Source organism: Pygoscelis adeliae, unplaced genomic scaffold, assembly GCF_000699105.1.
Source record: "Pygoscelis adeliae isolate BGI_AS28 unplaced genomic scaffold, ASM69910v1 Scaffold127, whole genome shotgun sequence".
Lineage (NCBI taxonomy): Eukaryota > Metazoa > Chordata > Aves > Sphenisciformes > Spheniscidae > Pygoscelis > Pygoscelis adeliae.
The window spans coordinates 3593855-3609908 of NW_008825208.1; the positions used below are offsets into that span (position 1 = coordinate 3593855).

At 38.7% G+C, this 16054-nt stretch overlaps 1 protein-coding gene across 1 annotated transcript in view; it reads left to right on the forward strand.

Annotated features, from left to right (window-relative positions):
• Positions 1-497: 497 nt before the first annotated feature.
• CAAP1 (caspase activity and apoptosis inhibitor 1) overlaps positions 498-16054 on the forward strand; it is a 19957-nt gene continuing 4400 nt past the window's right edge. The window contains exons 1-4 of the mRNA XM_009328951.1: positions 498-839; positions 2365-2449; positions 3422-3497; positions 12372-12445. Of these exons, the coding sequence (XP_009327226.1) occupies positions 771-839; positions 2365-2449; positions 3422-3497; positions 12372-12445 (304 nt within the window). The 5' untranslated portion in view covers positions 498-770. The remainder of the gene's footprint in view (positions 840-2364; positions 2450-3421; positions 3498-12371; positions 12446-16054) is intronic.

Sequence of the window (16054 nt, forward strand, 5' to 3'; positions counted from 1 at the left end):
CCTGCGGGACCGCCAGTCTGTCCTAGGAGCTGTTGGTGCGCCACTACAAAAATTCGCCTGGCACACGCTCCTGAGTGAATCGCGGGGCTGTCAAAATGTATTTCTAGCTGGTTTTTTTTTTTAAACTGTAGAGGTCTTGCGCTTATCCGAAAAACATATCCGAAAGATATGTTTTCCGATACGGAGCCCACTTTTATTCTCAGAAGACTGTGCCACGCAGGGCATTGTGTGCCAATTTCCTTCTTAGCAGGGTAGCTGTAAATTTTGAGATTAGTGGTTTAATTGCACAGCAAATCAGAGAGATGGATTTCTTCTGCCCTAAAGCATGCTTTTGTGTATAAGCAGCAGCTAGGTATTTGCAGATAATATTTGCCAGTTAATATTTAAAAGTACTTTTTGCGTCTTGAAGCTTTTAAAATTTCCCCTAGCGTAAGGGTGGTTTCAGTAACCAAAAATATCGCTTCTTTAACGGTTACCCTGCAAACTGAAACACTGTTTGGAAGCTTGGAAGTCCCCCTTAAGATGTACCTTGCAATTATGAAGGGAAAACTATTGCAAGCACAAATGGAGCTGTAAGTTTCCTTCTTCTCTCGTTCACCACAAAACATGAAAATTGTACTTGCTGTGCTTGATTTTAGGAAGAAAAGTGCAATGTACCATCCGGAGAAAAAGTGGAAGAAGCTGAACAACCCAGTGATATAGAAGAAGGAGGATTAGATCTCAGCGTGTCACTCAAACCAGTCAGTTTCTACATCGCGGACAAAAAAGAAATGCTTCAACAGTGTTTCTGTGTCATAGGGGAGAAAAAACTACAGAAGATGCTGCCTGATATTTTAAAGGTACTGAAATGCACTTACCTTCATATACTTTTTACAAGCTTGAATGCTTGTGTAACAAAGCACGTCTATCTCTCAAGTCTAGTGGACTTCCAGCTTAAAAGCTGCCTGTGTATTTCTTAAATAAAGATTATATCAAGTCTCTGAAAGTGAGACTTTTTAAAGGTTTGATATAGTTATTCCTGCTTACTCCTTTTTCCGTTGCTCAGCCATTGCTGCACTGCAGGCTGCTCGTTTTTATACCGTCTGTCTGTACTGGTTAGTTAAATGCGAAAGGAGTTTAATGATTGCATGGAGTAAATTCACTAATAAATATGCTGATTTGTTAATAAAAGTTTGATTTCTGTTTGTGTCAGCTGAATTTCTTTGTATGGTATTAAATTAATGTCTGAGATAAGATGATAAAATCCCTTCTTGATAAACAGCTTCTGAAGCTGTAACTTCTGTGGACTTTAGTGGTAGTATTGCTAGAGTTTTACTGGCTTAGAGCATATGCTTTTTGAGTCTTGTGGACTGCAGGACTTGGCAGTAATAAATTAGGCTAGCAGCCTGTACAGAAGAAGAGGCTGCAGGTAAAATGCCGTTTGTGTGATGTTTGTTAATAATTTTAAAATTTTTGTCTTTTAATTTTTATCTTTATGAGTCATTATTAATATAAGTGAGGCAGGACTTCTTCATTTTAAGCACTTGGTGAATTGCATACAGTCTCATCCATTCCTCATCTCTGGGAGAAGAGGTCTGGTGCAGCTGGAGGCGAAGGCATTACTGACTTTGAAAGGAAGTTGCCTGGTGGTGTAGAACCAAACCTACAGCAGGGTCATAGGTTACAATATGCTGAGCACTTTCTAATTTGGTACTTGTACGTGGTATCATAGTTCATTTGAAAGCGTGAAATTATCGCTATTTCACCAAGAGGACACCAAGTAGTATGAAAGATATGAAGGGAACTGGAATGCCCATAAAATCTGTGGCAGCCTGCGGTAGTATCAAGCATGAGAAATGGAACACAATTTACATATTTCTTATGTTTTCTTTATTATGGTATACAGCTGTTGCTGTGTTGTCAATAGCAGTGTTTGTTTCAGTCCGTGAGCTTGGATTCAACAGTTGGCTCTGGTCCTTGCAGGCTTAATTATGTAATCCAGCTGCTCCCGAGTGATGGAGAGTTAGGAGTAATCAGGGCTACAGTTGTTTGCTGTTCGATGCTTCACACATATGGCCCGGTATTTCTACTGCTCAGTGTTGCAGCTGCAGTGAAAACTCCAAGCCATAGGTCAAGTAACTGATAGTGTGTATTGCTTAATTTTTCAGAAAAAAACCACACACGCATTATTTCTGGTAGTTGTCAAAACTGAAACACCTACCTGGTGTTCTTCAATAGTTGCATCAATGCAGGTCAGAATAGAGAAGGGCTTGCAGTCTGAGTTAGCTCTTCATTCAGCACAGCTGGAGTAGTAGTTACCATTCATAATTACTCTGTCCTCAGAAATTTTTAGTACCTCGTGGTCTGTCTTATCTGTCTTCTTAGAACTGTTCCATGGACGAAATCAAAAGGCTTTGCTTGGAGCAGTTGGAGCTGTTATCTGAAAAAAAACTGTTGAAGATACTTGAAGGTATGAATGAAACTTTTAGGCACCACTGTACACCAGAGAATAGTCTGCTTGGAAACTGGATTTTCACTCCATTTCTAGCTCCTAATATATATATACACACACAAATAAGTGTATGTTAGTGTGTGTGTATATATGTGTATATATATTGGAATTACATATATACACACTCTAATAGTGTATATATATAGTATATGTGTGTGTGTATATATATATGCTGGCTTTGATCTTTTAAGCTTGGATGAAATCGTCCATTGATTTAGAAGCTATTAGGGACACATGCAGAAAACAGTAATATAAGCTTCTTTTCCTTAGTACCCAAACTAAGAACAAAGCTTTTGACTTGGTGGAAAAAACAAAGCTAGGAGTGTAGAAGTATTGTTTGAAATCTATTATTTTAGGTAAACTGACATTAAGTTGCCCCTCGTTCTCTGCAGGGGAAATCTGACATACTGCAATACCAGTTCAATTGTATTAGCAATTGCCCTAGAGTATTTGGTGTAGTTAAAGGATTCTTGGTGGATCCCTCTGCTCTGCTGAGACACACAGTTCATGTACTTTGATTAAGGATATGACATTCCAGCTTTTCAGTATCTTACTGAACTTCCACTTGCTATTTAAGGGCGGTAGAATTTATTTGTAAACGTATTGCTGTCTTCTCAATTAAGTGGAACTCTTCAAATCTTGAATGCTGTGGAGTACCTTCTATTAATTTTGTCTCCTGTGCTTTATTTTTAGTGCCTATAGTATCGTACTAGCAATAGCTATTCTGGGTTTTTTCGTAATACAGTGTAACTGAAATAAAGTTTTTTAGTTTTGAGTAAGTCTAATTTTAGAACATCTGCTCTAACTGGGGGAAAAAACCCTCTTCTGCTGATCATTGCAATAGAGTTAATCATTAAGAGTAAGCCTAACTATATAGCATTAACTATATTACCTGCCTAAATTTTCATGTTTGAAACTGTGTATATCTAGGCAAGATTGGAGCTGATTCTGATACTGACGAGGAGGCAGATGGAGGAGACAAGACTGGAGGTGAATCAGTCAGTCAGTGAGTAAAAGACAAAACGCTTAATTTAAGAATACTGAACAATACAGGGATTTTTCGTGAGAAATGATCAAACTTAATAAACCTTTGAGACAATACAAGACAATACACCAGTGTTGGGCAGATTAAAGTACCTCTTAGTTGCTGGTTTGGTTAGTTCATCTAGACTTACTAAATAGGAACAATTGGATGGAAAAGCTAGTGTTAGTAATCTAAATTTCACATTCTGGTCAGTATTTTTGATTTAACAGAGACCTGGTTTCTGATCCTGTCTTTAATTCAGAACAACTTATGAAGTTATTGAATGAAGTAATTTTCTTTGATCGCGTCTCATCGTACACCATACAAATATCCTAGAAAATGGAGTGATACTGAGTTAAGTGATGTTTCAGTTTTTCTCATGTACTACGGTTTTAATGCCCTCTGACACTTTCTTCTAGGGTTACATTTGGAGTTGATTTGTGACTGTATCCCCCCCCTTTGCTATTTGTTGCCTACATGATCTGTGAATGGTGTCAGTACACCCATTTATGTGGACTGATTTTCTTATTTTGGACATTGCCCTCTGCTGGCTATTTAAAAAAGCAAAATAAAAACCTCAAAAACTACAAAATACACTAAATAGCAGGTCTCTTTATGTAAAGGAGTCTCTGTTAAGTGATAGATGTTTTGCCGGTGAACTTCTAAATAGAATGAGAAGACAAACTTACTGGCTAAGGAAACCATGAAAAATGCCCCAGGATTTTGATGTCTGGAGAAATGATATGATTTTTTTAAGGCCTAATTCACAAGCTCTTTACTATTGCAAAATACGTGAAATGTTCTTCATCTTAAAGAGGTATGGCAGGATTAGTACTGCTAGATTTCAAGAAGGTAGTTCCATGGCTGCAAGGTGTTTCAAAGCTACTGTTGAGACGTGTATTTATGGCCCTCAGCTACAGTAGATTGAGTAAAGTCTTGCTTATATGCAAATAAAGTCATTATTTGAGCTGGTAAAAACCCTAAAAAGGGGAAATTGTTATTGTCAATTAATGAATAAAACAACAAAATAAGGAAAGGAAGCAGGATTCACCATTTCTTAACTAGTGGGTGTCTGAAGACACTTACCAACCCATTTGCCCGTGGCAAGTAGGAAAGTTTCAGGAAAACAACATCTATAGGATCTAAATGGCAGTTTGGAAGTCTGCTGTTTTTACACTGTACAGATAATATTCCAGGCATAAGCAGTGAGTAAACCAAAGTGAGTTGGTGTTGTCTGCCTTTTCTCATAGCTGTGTTGAAGTACAGCAGAATTAAAACTGACCAAGTTCTTTACTGTTGCTGCAGTTAACCAAAAACCAGCAAAGCTAGGCCACCTTACATCACTGAGAAAGATGTGAGCAGTAACTGACAGCAACACCAAGAAGAAATTGTGTTTAAAAAAAAAAAAAGTAAAAGAAACTAAGATATGTTGATCAAAGTTATAGAGCAGGTTGCTTCCTTTGACAAACATAATGGTTGAGGTACCCCTGTTTTTTGTATCTCTGTCCTCATGGTTTAATATTTCAGACCACTCCAAACTGGCCAGGCAAGATGATGTTGGTGTAGGAATTATGGCTTTTCTTCTCCTCTTAATGCAGTGAGTTAAAAAATAGTATGCTACATACAAGGGTGAGAACCTTGGATCATAGGTTCAGCTGTGTGCTAGCTTTAACAAAAAACAAAAAGGGAAAGCTGTTTGGATGATAGAGAAATAAAGGGATAGGAAGAAATAGATGAAACAAGTAAAATTAAGGTTTTATATTAATCATTAAGCCCAGTGCTCAGTAAGTAGAACAGTATTATGCTTTTACAACTGTAAAATGTCACAAGCCCTTTCTACTAAATAGGTTTAATCTTTGGACATTTAGGTTAACTTTTTTCAACCTGTGTGTAATTAAATATAAATGAAAGTTTGCAAAACTTCAGAAAACTCTGTTTCAGCCAGAACAGCAACAAGTCAGTCAGTAGGCAGGGAGGCTAAAGATGCAACAGTGAAGAAATAGGGAAAACTGCATTCCTGAGCTAAACTTTGGTTGTTTGTAATCATTAATGTGTTTTTAATTATCATCTGTGTTTAAATGGGTGAATTTGTTTGCCCTGGGAAGAGAAAAGACTTTTCAGAATGAAAAAGACAGTTTTTCTGTTTATATTCTCACTGTTGGTTCTTCATAGTTTGTCTTCGTTACTAGTGGTTTTCTTGTAATTGACTACTTTTTTCTGCATTCTATTAATGATGCAACATTAAAGCTTTTTTGTGTTAAGTCTGACTTGTCTTAGTTGCTTTCATGGACATTTAAATGTGGTAAGGGAAAATGTGAATAGCAAGTCTTACTCTAGTCAAAAATCTGTTAACTGACTGGAAACATCAGTTTTTCTTTCATTTTTCTTTAAAAAAAAAAAAGTTCGACAACTTATACCTTCAGCAATATGCATATTTCAATAGAAATCCAGAAAGTTTAAATCAATATATCTGAAGAAATTAAGTGTATCAAAATACACAGGCTTTCTTAGAAGGGTATAGTTTGTACTGTGTCTTTTTTTTTTCCCCAAATATACAAATACTTATCTGTCTCTGAAGACCTGCTTCCTGTCTGTACCTTCTAAAAGTAGCAGGGATTTAGAGAAATTTCCCCAGGTAATTGTAAATTGAACCTTCCTTTTTCTGAGGCACATATCCTCATTCTGCCGCCAGAACCGGAAGTCCTGAAGCTTTTTTTAAATTTCAGCTCTGTAAAAGCTTCAGATGCTTCCATTAGCATGTAAAACATTTGCTCTGATGTTTTGTCACCAGCTTCTTCTGAGTTAAACACTAGGAATCCTGCAATAAGCATGCAGAAGAACTGAAGAAGCAGGGCCTACGTTTGCCAATAACTGGAAATTGCTGTTATGATAGATACGCGTCATTACTTGTGGGCTCAGTGTAGATTTTTGACTATGCAGTTCTCAGATTTTTATTATTGTTTCTGTGTTACTGTCTGCAACGGAGTACCATTAAACCAAGAGAACTGCTGTTTACTAAGCTTCCAGTTAAATGATAGATATTTAATTGGAAGGAATTAGCCAATTACTGTCCTGCAAAACCAAGCAGGCATTCTTCCCATCTTATTCAAAAGGTATTAGCATGTTCTTGAGCTATTTCTTTTCTGTTTCCTGAATTGGCTTTTTAAATACCTTCCAACAGAAGGACTGAAAGTAAATTATTTGCTGTTGTAATAAAACATGTATTAAAAGAACAAACATGCTAATATCACTATAGTGATCCTATGTTCATGTGTATAATGTGAGTAAATGATCTTTTGCTTTGAAAATATAATGTGCTTATTTTTTTCACTGTATGAAAATCTGCAATTTAATATTTGCGCTTTCAAGAATTTGTAGGCTTTTTACTGCTTTGCAGTCATGAGCTCAGGTTTTGCTTGTTTTGTTTTAGAAAGGTTAGCAGTTTAGAGGCTTTCCTTTTTTTAACTTGTTTTGCTTCTGGGTACTGGGCTGTTCACAAGCATGCAATTGCTGTCTGATATTTACCCCTCTAGGTCAATTTGGTTATCTTCACCATTTGGAATCACTGAAAGAATAGGCTACATGAGTCGCTGAACAGATACATTAGCACTTGGCATCTGTTCACTGTCTTCTGTTCCCATGGTGTCCTCAAATTTCACCTGTGATCGGACTGGTGGACATTTCATAGCGCATTAAACAATTTGATTAGCATCTGTCATTTGGGATACCTTTCCTGAGGAGCACTACTTCATAAGGATTTTTTTTTCTTTTTTTTTAATTGCTTGCTGTTAATTATTTTGTTTTCATTTGTCATGGAAATCTACCCTTGGAACAAAAATTTGCAGGAAGCTTACAAGGACTTGGGACTTCTAGAAATATTTTTTAGACTTAGAACTGCGAAGGCAGATTTTAAATTAAGGAAGGTACATTGTCTTTATGTCAGAGTAGCAGACGTACTGATCTCAAGCCTGACTCCAGATTTAGGTGAAAGTTTCTTAACAAAAATTAAAAGCCCTGTAAGGAAAGTATCAGCATGACTGTATCTCATGTTGTTGTCAGACTGTCTTCCAGTCTAGCACATTAAGATATTTTTTTCTGTCACAAAACATTTCCTGTTGGTCTCCAACCCCAGTTACTGCTGAGGCTTGGAATCCCAGCCACCAGTATTGCAGTGCTATTGTCTTAGTCCTTAGCTGTCCACTCCTCTGGCCAGTACCCTTTTTCCTAATTTGTGCTGCTGTCTTACCTCACTCTGCATAATCTGCTGGAGTAGTGGTACCAAATCACCCTCAAACCCAGATTTCTTTGACAGCTATGCAGATTCCTGAAAGTGGTAGGTTCTGTACAGAATCCATGTGCATGAGCCCAGGTTAGCATTTAACTAGTGTGGAGCATGTCAACATGAAAAGCTAGCATAGGACAAATCTAAATTTACAGCATTTGTCACCAACAAACTGTAGTAGTTAGCTTCTTTCTGCTGAAAAGAACATACTGTGTTGATGTTGTTCTATTAAAAAAAAAAAAAATGCTGAGTTTATCTTTTGGAAGAGTGACTTTGAACTTAACCGGCATCCTGAGGGAGAAGAGTCTTTGAAGACTGATAAAAAGCGGGAGCTCCAAATTATTGTGGTCATTTACTGGCGTGGCATGAAAGAAGAGAGTATTAAATTTGTATAGTGTGCCTTAATTTTAGATTAGCATATCTTCTGCTCCCATTGTGTGGAGACATGATGTTGTGCCTCCCTTTCTTAAATCTAAACCGCAGTGTAGATAATTATGAAAAAAATATTTCTTACTAACAAACAAATTAAACAAGGTTAACAAGTTGAGAGCAAAACCGAACTGTGACCTGAAATGCTTCTGCTTGGCCACAAGATGGTGCAAAATGCCTGCCTGTTAAATGAAGTGGTGAATGTTCGCCAGCAATACAGTCTGATCCAATAAATTCTGAAAGAGTAAAACGTGCTGTAAAAGTACTTCTGGGTTCTAAAAATTCTTTTGCTGACAGTAGGTAGTCTTTAAAGCAACTTGGTTTTGCTGTAATCAGTGATAGTGTCAAGGCAACAGGAGGAAACTTTACAACAAGTTTTGATGTGTGATTTTTCAATTGATAATTTCTTTTTAAGTAGCTGTTAAAATGGGTGTAGGTAATTTCACAGCCAGTGTTTGAAACACAGAGGTTGCTCTGAGTTTTCTGTCAAAGGGCGGATTGTAATTCCTCAGTGAAATTTGGTGTTGGAGCTCAGAGTGCTACCAGAGATGTGAATTCTCTTGCCTGGATGCTATTAGTGCAAGACTGGACTTTCCCAAGTGACACATTGCTGTCCAGTGCAGAGATGACTTCTCAGTTCAAAATGAAGAAGTGTGTGAGGGAGAATAGGGTAGGGGCAGCCTAAGCAGCTTTTGTTCCTAATGATGAGCTGGGTGTATCATGACGTTATTTTGGTCAAGAATTGAGTGACTAAGTATAACAAATCATTAGGAGTTGCTCAAAAAAAAAAAGTGACTCCTTCCAGATCTGTTGACCAGTAGCTGGTGCCAGATCCACTGCTCTCCCCAGTTGCTGGCACTTGGACATACAATCCTGCAAGGTTTGCGTCCCCACTCCAGCTGCTGCTCAGACCTCCTTGTGCACACAGGTGTCTCCCATAGCTGGTGCAGACCTGTGATCATCCCCAGTAGCTGACATTCAAACTGTTGATCTCTTGGGTATCTAGTGGAGCTATGGCCCCTAATTTGCCTACTTGCAGACCCTGGTCTCTTTCAGGAGTTTGGCCTCTGATCTTACAGTCTGTCTGGTACCTGACTCCCAGACCTCTCATCTTACTTGCTGTCTAGACTAGCCTGAGGGTTGCTAGTGAGTTACAAGCATCTGCACACACATTGATGCCATGACATTGAAGTTCCCCGAGGAAGCGTGCACATTTTTCACTCTGTCTAGTTTCTGGCAGCACAGTCCTGCAGGCCCCTATGACCTATGGTCCCCTTTGCAGTTGCTGGCACTTAGACACACACACACGTGTGCATATATACAGAGAATAGCGTCCTCTCATTTGGAAAAATAGCTAGTATAGCAATAGAGTTCAATAGGAAGGCAGGACAGACTGTGGTGATCTGGTCCAGGGCTTGGCCAGACAAGTATACTGACCAGCAACCTGTTTATGCTCTGCTGGCTCTTCATCTTCTTCTTTTCTCTTTTTTCCCCATGCTTGTTTTTTCTCAATCTGCCTTGGTCTCTCCCTTTTCCCACCTTTGGTTCTTCCTCTAAACATGCCATGCTGCCTTACATGTTCCTACGCTCCCCTTAAAAATATCTGCCAGTTTTATGCAATCCTGAAATGCTCTTCCCCAGCATCCTGTACAGACCCCCTTGCTCCTGTAGAGAGTAACACCCTTCAGCCTGTAAGGTGATTTCTTTAGCTGACTGCTCTTACTAGGTTTCATTTCCAGAAAATGGGCTGGTTGCTCTCTTTTCACAACCCTAGGAGTAACTCGGGCAGGGTCATTCCGCTGCACTGATGAAGTTACTGGGGTTCCTCTGCTTGCAGTTTTCCTCTGCTCCTCACTGGGCCTTTGTGCTTATGGTTACTCACCATTAAACGCATAACCTAATGGACGGGACAATACAACAGAAAACTGCGTGTGATAAGCTTTGGCAAGTGACAGGAGAGCAAAACCTGAAATGTCTTGGAAGGTGTGCTGTGACAGCATCATGGACAGATTTAGCTGGTGGTCTGTGCTGGCATCTGGCCTAACCCCACCCAGTAATGGAGGTGGATGGGGAAGTGTTGCTACCCAGGAGTCTGGCACTGCCCCAAAGCAGAGGACCAGTTTTGGCTTTGGTCCTAAGCTGTGGCCTGGAGCCTGGCACTGAGAGTGCTGAGAAGGTGTTTCCCCTGGGCTATGTTGTGCAGGCTCACTGGAGTGGTAATTGGGGTGGGTCTCTGTTAACTCTGACCTTATGGGTGTGTGTATGAGTGCAAAACTTTTCCTCACAGCCTATCCTCTGCTCCATCCACTGAAGAAATTGAACATGGTAATGTCATGTGGTCTGGTGTTCCTTTCCCCCCATGACAGCAGGAAGATTGAAACTCTAGTTAACGTGTCTAAACCATCACATACAGCAGACCTAATTTTATTTGTTGAATTCCTGGGCATATTTTACATCTAACAGGTGAGGGCTGTAATCCATCTTACAACACCTCCGGCCTTTGTAGTACAAGACTGATGACTGGAATGGAAAATAAACAAGCAAACTCTCTTTGTTTGTGAAGAGACAAAGTTTAAATAATTTTCTGAAGGGGTTAGCCATACATACAGAACTTCCCACTCAGCATAGCTATTTGAACAGCTAGTTTGTATCCATTCCTTCTCTTTCAGCCCTGCCTGAGAATGGAAAGTCCCAACAGAAATTAAAAGGTTGGGAGAATACTTCCTGAGTTGACCAAGTAGGAAAGCAAACTGAAAGGATACATGCCACTGAGTTCTGAGAAAACTGCATCATAGTAAATAGTCTACTTCTAGTTTATTATGATGGCATGGGACAGTACATTTCTCTTAGGGTTTCCTTACTCAAGGTGCAGAACATTTAAAAATCTTCTTTTTAGGTGCTGTGTGCATATGAAAACAGCTACGTATTCTCCTTAATCAGTTATTGTAAGCTACCATACACATTTATGTTGCAATGGGTACAAAAAGTGGGAGAAACAGAAGAGTCCATTGATTTGTAACCTTCGCTACTACAGAAAAGGAAATGGCGATCAAAATAACTCTGTCTCTCAGACCAAGATGGCGAGAAGTCTTATGGTGTTCCCGCTCCTGACATAGCCATTGGACACCTGGAAAAAAATGTATCTTTGAAAACATGGGTAAAATAGATCTGTATTCAATTTTAGGAAAAGCCTTCAGGCCATTACTGAAAAACAAGTTGTTAAAGTCATTATATTTACACCTGTGATACCGGAATACTGCTATCCTTTTTATAGTGCTGTTTAACTCCCACAGGCAGGATAGTTGCATTGATTCCATATTAATATGTATGAAACCAATGCCGCACCGACATTCAGGGTAGGAAATTGGCAATTCTACTGTCAAAATGCTCACTAAACATAGCAGTTGAACTCTTTCTGTGATTCTGGGTCCTTCTGCCTTCCTTCTCCCTGTGTATTTCCCAGTATTTTCACAGTTTGTATAACCAGTATGTGTGAAATGTCTGCAGGACATGAACATTCCACAAAAGTATCTCTTCCTTATCCCTTGTATAAATCAGTTTAAACTGTACAGGTCAAGGGTAGAGAAATCTTTAAATAGAAGAAATAGAGAAATGCAGATACTGAATACAATTTAACAGTTGAGTTGCATTTCATTTTAAAAAGTGGCCCTTTGTGGAACTATGAGATTGTGATGTAGGAGAGGTGGATGGTGATGGGGTGATGGTAACTTCATGAAAATAGCTTCTTAATTTCAAATGAAAGCAGTAAATAGTATTTGAATGCAACTGAAACTAGTTTTTTCAAATCATTTAACTGTGTGACAATTTATTCTGAGTTTTAGAGAAAAGCTCCTAATATTAGGGAGAGGCTACCAGTGAGGATTGTTATTCTGAAAGGCTAGGGTGTAGTGGAAATATTTGCTTTATCCTTGTGTATCTCTAGGCAAAGCAAAAAACTCCTCATTCTCAAGTGTTTAGATTAGCACTCTGTGTGTTCCTTTTGCCTTTATTCATCCTGTAGCTGGCCTATTGGCCTACCACCACATAATTTCTTTAGTTAAAGTAAACGTTTCTTAGAAAAGTTGTCTTAAATTGTAAAAGACGTAGGTTGATGTAGATTAAAATGTCGTCTTATTTGTTTCCAGACAGGACAACAGTATAGACTCTACTTCCTCTCTGAGAGAAGACAGCAAGCTGGAAGGTCAGGAATCAAAACAAGGTATGTAGTGGAGAAAGCTGAAGTTTTGTTTTCTTGATGTTGGGCAGTGACTAATCCCAGTTAACCGACAGCTCTCTTTTGAACAGTAGCTGCAATCACAAGAGAATCATCCTCTAGTAATCAGCTGGTGTAGGGTTACAGTCTCCCCCTTGGGCCCAATTCCAGAAAAGGAGAGAGTAAAATTGAAGAAGACACTGTAGGAACTTTGACTTCTTAGTTCTGTGAGATTGGAGAGTTTTTTGTGGCTAGAAGCAAATTGCGGCTCTTCAAAGTTTGCTAGTTTAGCTTCTGGAACATGACTGAAGCTCTTGCAAGGCTCATTTGGCTCTTCATATCTAGTTTTTCAGCTGAAGAGGAGCTTCAGTCATTTCAATTTCTTGGTACATAGGTGATGGCTAATACTGCTATTACCATTTGCTGAATTCTCCCAAAGTCAGTTTTACTTTCTGTTGAGATGATCATAAGAGTCTACAGTACTCTGTTTTGACATTCATAGAAATCCATTACAGTAATTGTTTGCCAAAGGACTGCTTGTAATTTAATCATTTTGTTCAGTCTTGATATATCATACCGTGCTTTGTTTGATTGTGCAGAGCTGAGGTCCAATGGAATGGTGCTAAACACCCACCACTCCTGATAACTGGCGTATTTTACTTGAAGCCAGTGCCAGTGGTAGTACACACTCAAATCTCTGAACCTCTGAGGACAAACGTTTTGTCTTGTATATTCTCTCTTTTTAAATGTGAAAATGTAGTGGATGAGACACTGGGATACTACAGTGATTGGCAGAATAGAAAATGCAAAAGCAGGTAAGTTAGTGGTACACATTTGAGTGCCTGCTGCATAAGGAAACAGTTTTCTTAACCTGCAGCAGTATTTGTTTTATTCCAATCATTAAATCAGCACCATATAACAACTGCCAGTATTGTTATGTATATGAAGCACTAGAATTGTAGGTGTTTCTATCTCAGTCTATTTGTTTTCATTTGGACTAGCTGTATGCAGTAACATCAGAAGTAGCTTTTCCAATCAAAGAATGTTGCGAATTCTTATAAGCTAAATTTCTCTTCTGCGAAGATCTAACATTATTTGCTTCCTGCAACTCCTATTTCACGATTCGGAATGTTGTCTAAAAGATGTCTCTTGGAATAACTTTGTGAAGCATGTTTTTTTCTGAAGTAATTAGTGAGGGGAATTAAACTGAGAAGTATAGAGTCATAACAAAAGCATCAAAACTTTTAGGAGCAGGTTGCTGTGGCTTTGTGAAGAATGCTTTAAATGTTGCTTGTTGTACTCTGTGGAATGACCTTAGGACTGCCAGATTTTGTGCAGATCTCTTTCACTTTTGTATTATCAAAGGGAATTGATGACTGTTGCAGGTGATTGCTTCATTGTTGTTTTTTATGACTTAATCAACCAGAGTATCATGATGGCTTTGGGCTATAACAGTGGCTCCACTCAAGGCGTTAGCTTTAAAGAGCTTTTGAGAATATCAATATAAGTTTAACAATACAACTCTAATCATTCTGCTTAGCTGCAGCCTGTGATGCTATGGGGAAAAAAGAGAGGATGAGAGGATAAGTAAAAGTGGATAAAATAAAATTAAAAAACGGAATTAAGTGTGCTAAAATGAATTTCACTACTGTAGCTGAAGGAAAAAGAAAAAGTTATCAAAATGAAAAAGAATGAGAAATGCCAACCATGATCTTTATTATTGGGTAAAATTACAACTGCAAAAGAGGGAAATAAATCTCATCAGCTAATTAAACATCTATAGGCCAATGAGCTTGTATGAACACTGTATTCAGTTTTGGAGGCTCCAAATTCTGAATGGAACCCAAGGTGGCTTTGCCCAGCTTCCTGGTCCGTACTAATTCTAGGACAGACAGGAATGACTGTTAATATTTTGTTTCTGCTTAATATGTCACCAATACCAAAAGGAATCCTGTGGTGGGTTGACTCCAGCCGGCAGTAGGCACCCACCAGCCGCTCAGTTACTCCTCCCCCAGTGGGGTGGGGAAGACGATCAGAAGAGCAAAAGCGAGAAAAACTTCTGGGTCAAGATAAAGACAATTTAATAAGTGAAGCAAAAGCTGTGCAAGTAAAATAAGGGATTTATTCACTACTTCCCATTGGCAGCCAGATTTTTAGCTGCTTCCTGGAAAGCAGAGCCTCAGCATGCATAACTGTTACTTGGGAAGACAAATGCCATAACCGTGAACATCCCTCTTTCTTCCTTCTTTCCTTGAGCTATTATTGCTGAGCACAATGTCATGTGGTAGAGAATATCCCTTTGGTCAGTTGGGCTCAGCTGTCCTGGCAGTGTATCCTTCCCAACCTCTTGCCCGCTCCCAGCCTACTGCCTATGGTGAGAAACAGAGAAAGCCCTGAGGCTGTGCAAGCACCGTTGGGCACTAGACAAAACACTGGTGTGTTATCAACATTGTTTCAGAAACAAATCCAAAACACAGCACCATGCAGGCTGCTGTGAAGAAAATTAACTCCATCCCAGCCAGACCCAGTACAAAGTGAGTTTCTCTTTGGCAGTGAATTAGGATGAGTATGCTCAGAAGTTAGCTTTCAGGCTTTGAACTATGATCCATTGATGCACCTTTTTTTGATCCATGGAAATGCTGCTTGGTTGAGCAGCAAGTTAGGTAAATACTGACTAATGCCATGCAGCAAGACAGAAGAATTTCCAGTTCTTAATCCTGTTGATTCCCATTTCTTTTGATCTTTTGCATACTTTGTGTCTTGCAAGGTAAAGTTGAAAAGGTAGTGTTCAAAGTTGATTTGATAGTATGGGAAATAGGTAAAACTGCATCTGAAACTGAATTACTAATCTTGAAGTTAGTATCACAGTAGGAACAGGGCAAAACTACTTAGGATTGAAGACGGCCCTGGTATATTTGTCTCTTATAGTACTTTTTATACACACTGCTGTGAGCAGGATTTTTATAGCTTCAGAATCATTTATGTTTTAGGCTTTCAGTTTTTATTGATTGAAAATTGTGGTTTGTCTTACAAAAAAAAAAAGACCAAAACTTCATCTATATGGCTTATCGTACATTTTCCAGAGTTGAATTTGCTTCCTTGTCAGCTTTGATGTTGGAGGCGACACATGTGTTAGCTATATATGTTCCTATATATGCTGTATTTACCAGTATGATGGCCAGTTTTTGCAATCCAGTAAACCAGTGTTGTGAGGTACTGGATTGATAACTATGTAAGATCCTAAATCAGGAGTGCATTTCTCAGTCAGGGTAACATGCAGTATTCCTTAATTGGGACTTAAATGCTGTGACAAGTCATAGCCTATGATCAGGAGTGAATATCTGAATATCTTTTTTTAAGTGTATATAGTAAAAAAATCTTTAATCCTGAATCAATAAAATCCTTGGAGTTATGTTTTAAAATGTTACTATTGTTTATAAAACCAAATTGAGATTTTTTTTTTTTTACCAGAAAAAAAGTCTTTCTGCCTTCCCACCTTCCTACCTGCCTGCCTGCCTCCCTTCCTCCCCTCCCTTTTTTGTTTTTTGGGCAGAGAAAGTGCATTTATAGCTTTCTTACTAGCCAGTATTGATTTTCTTTTTTTTTTTCTATACC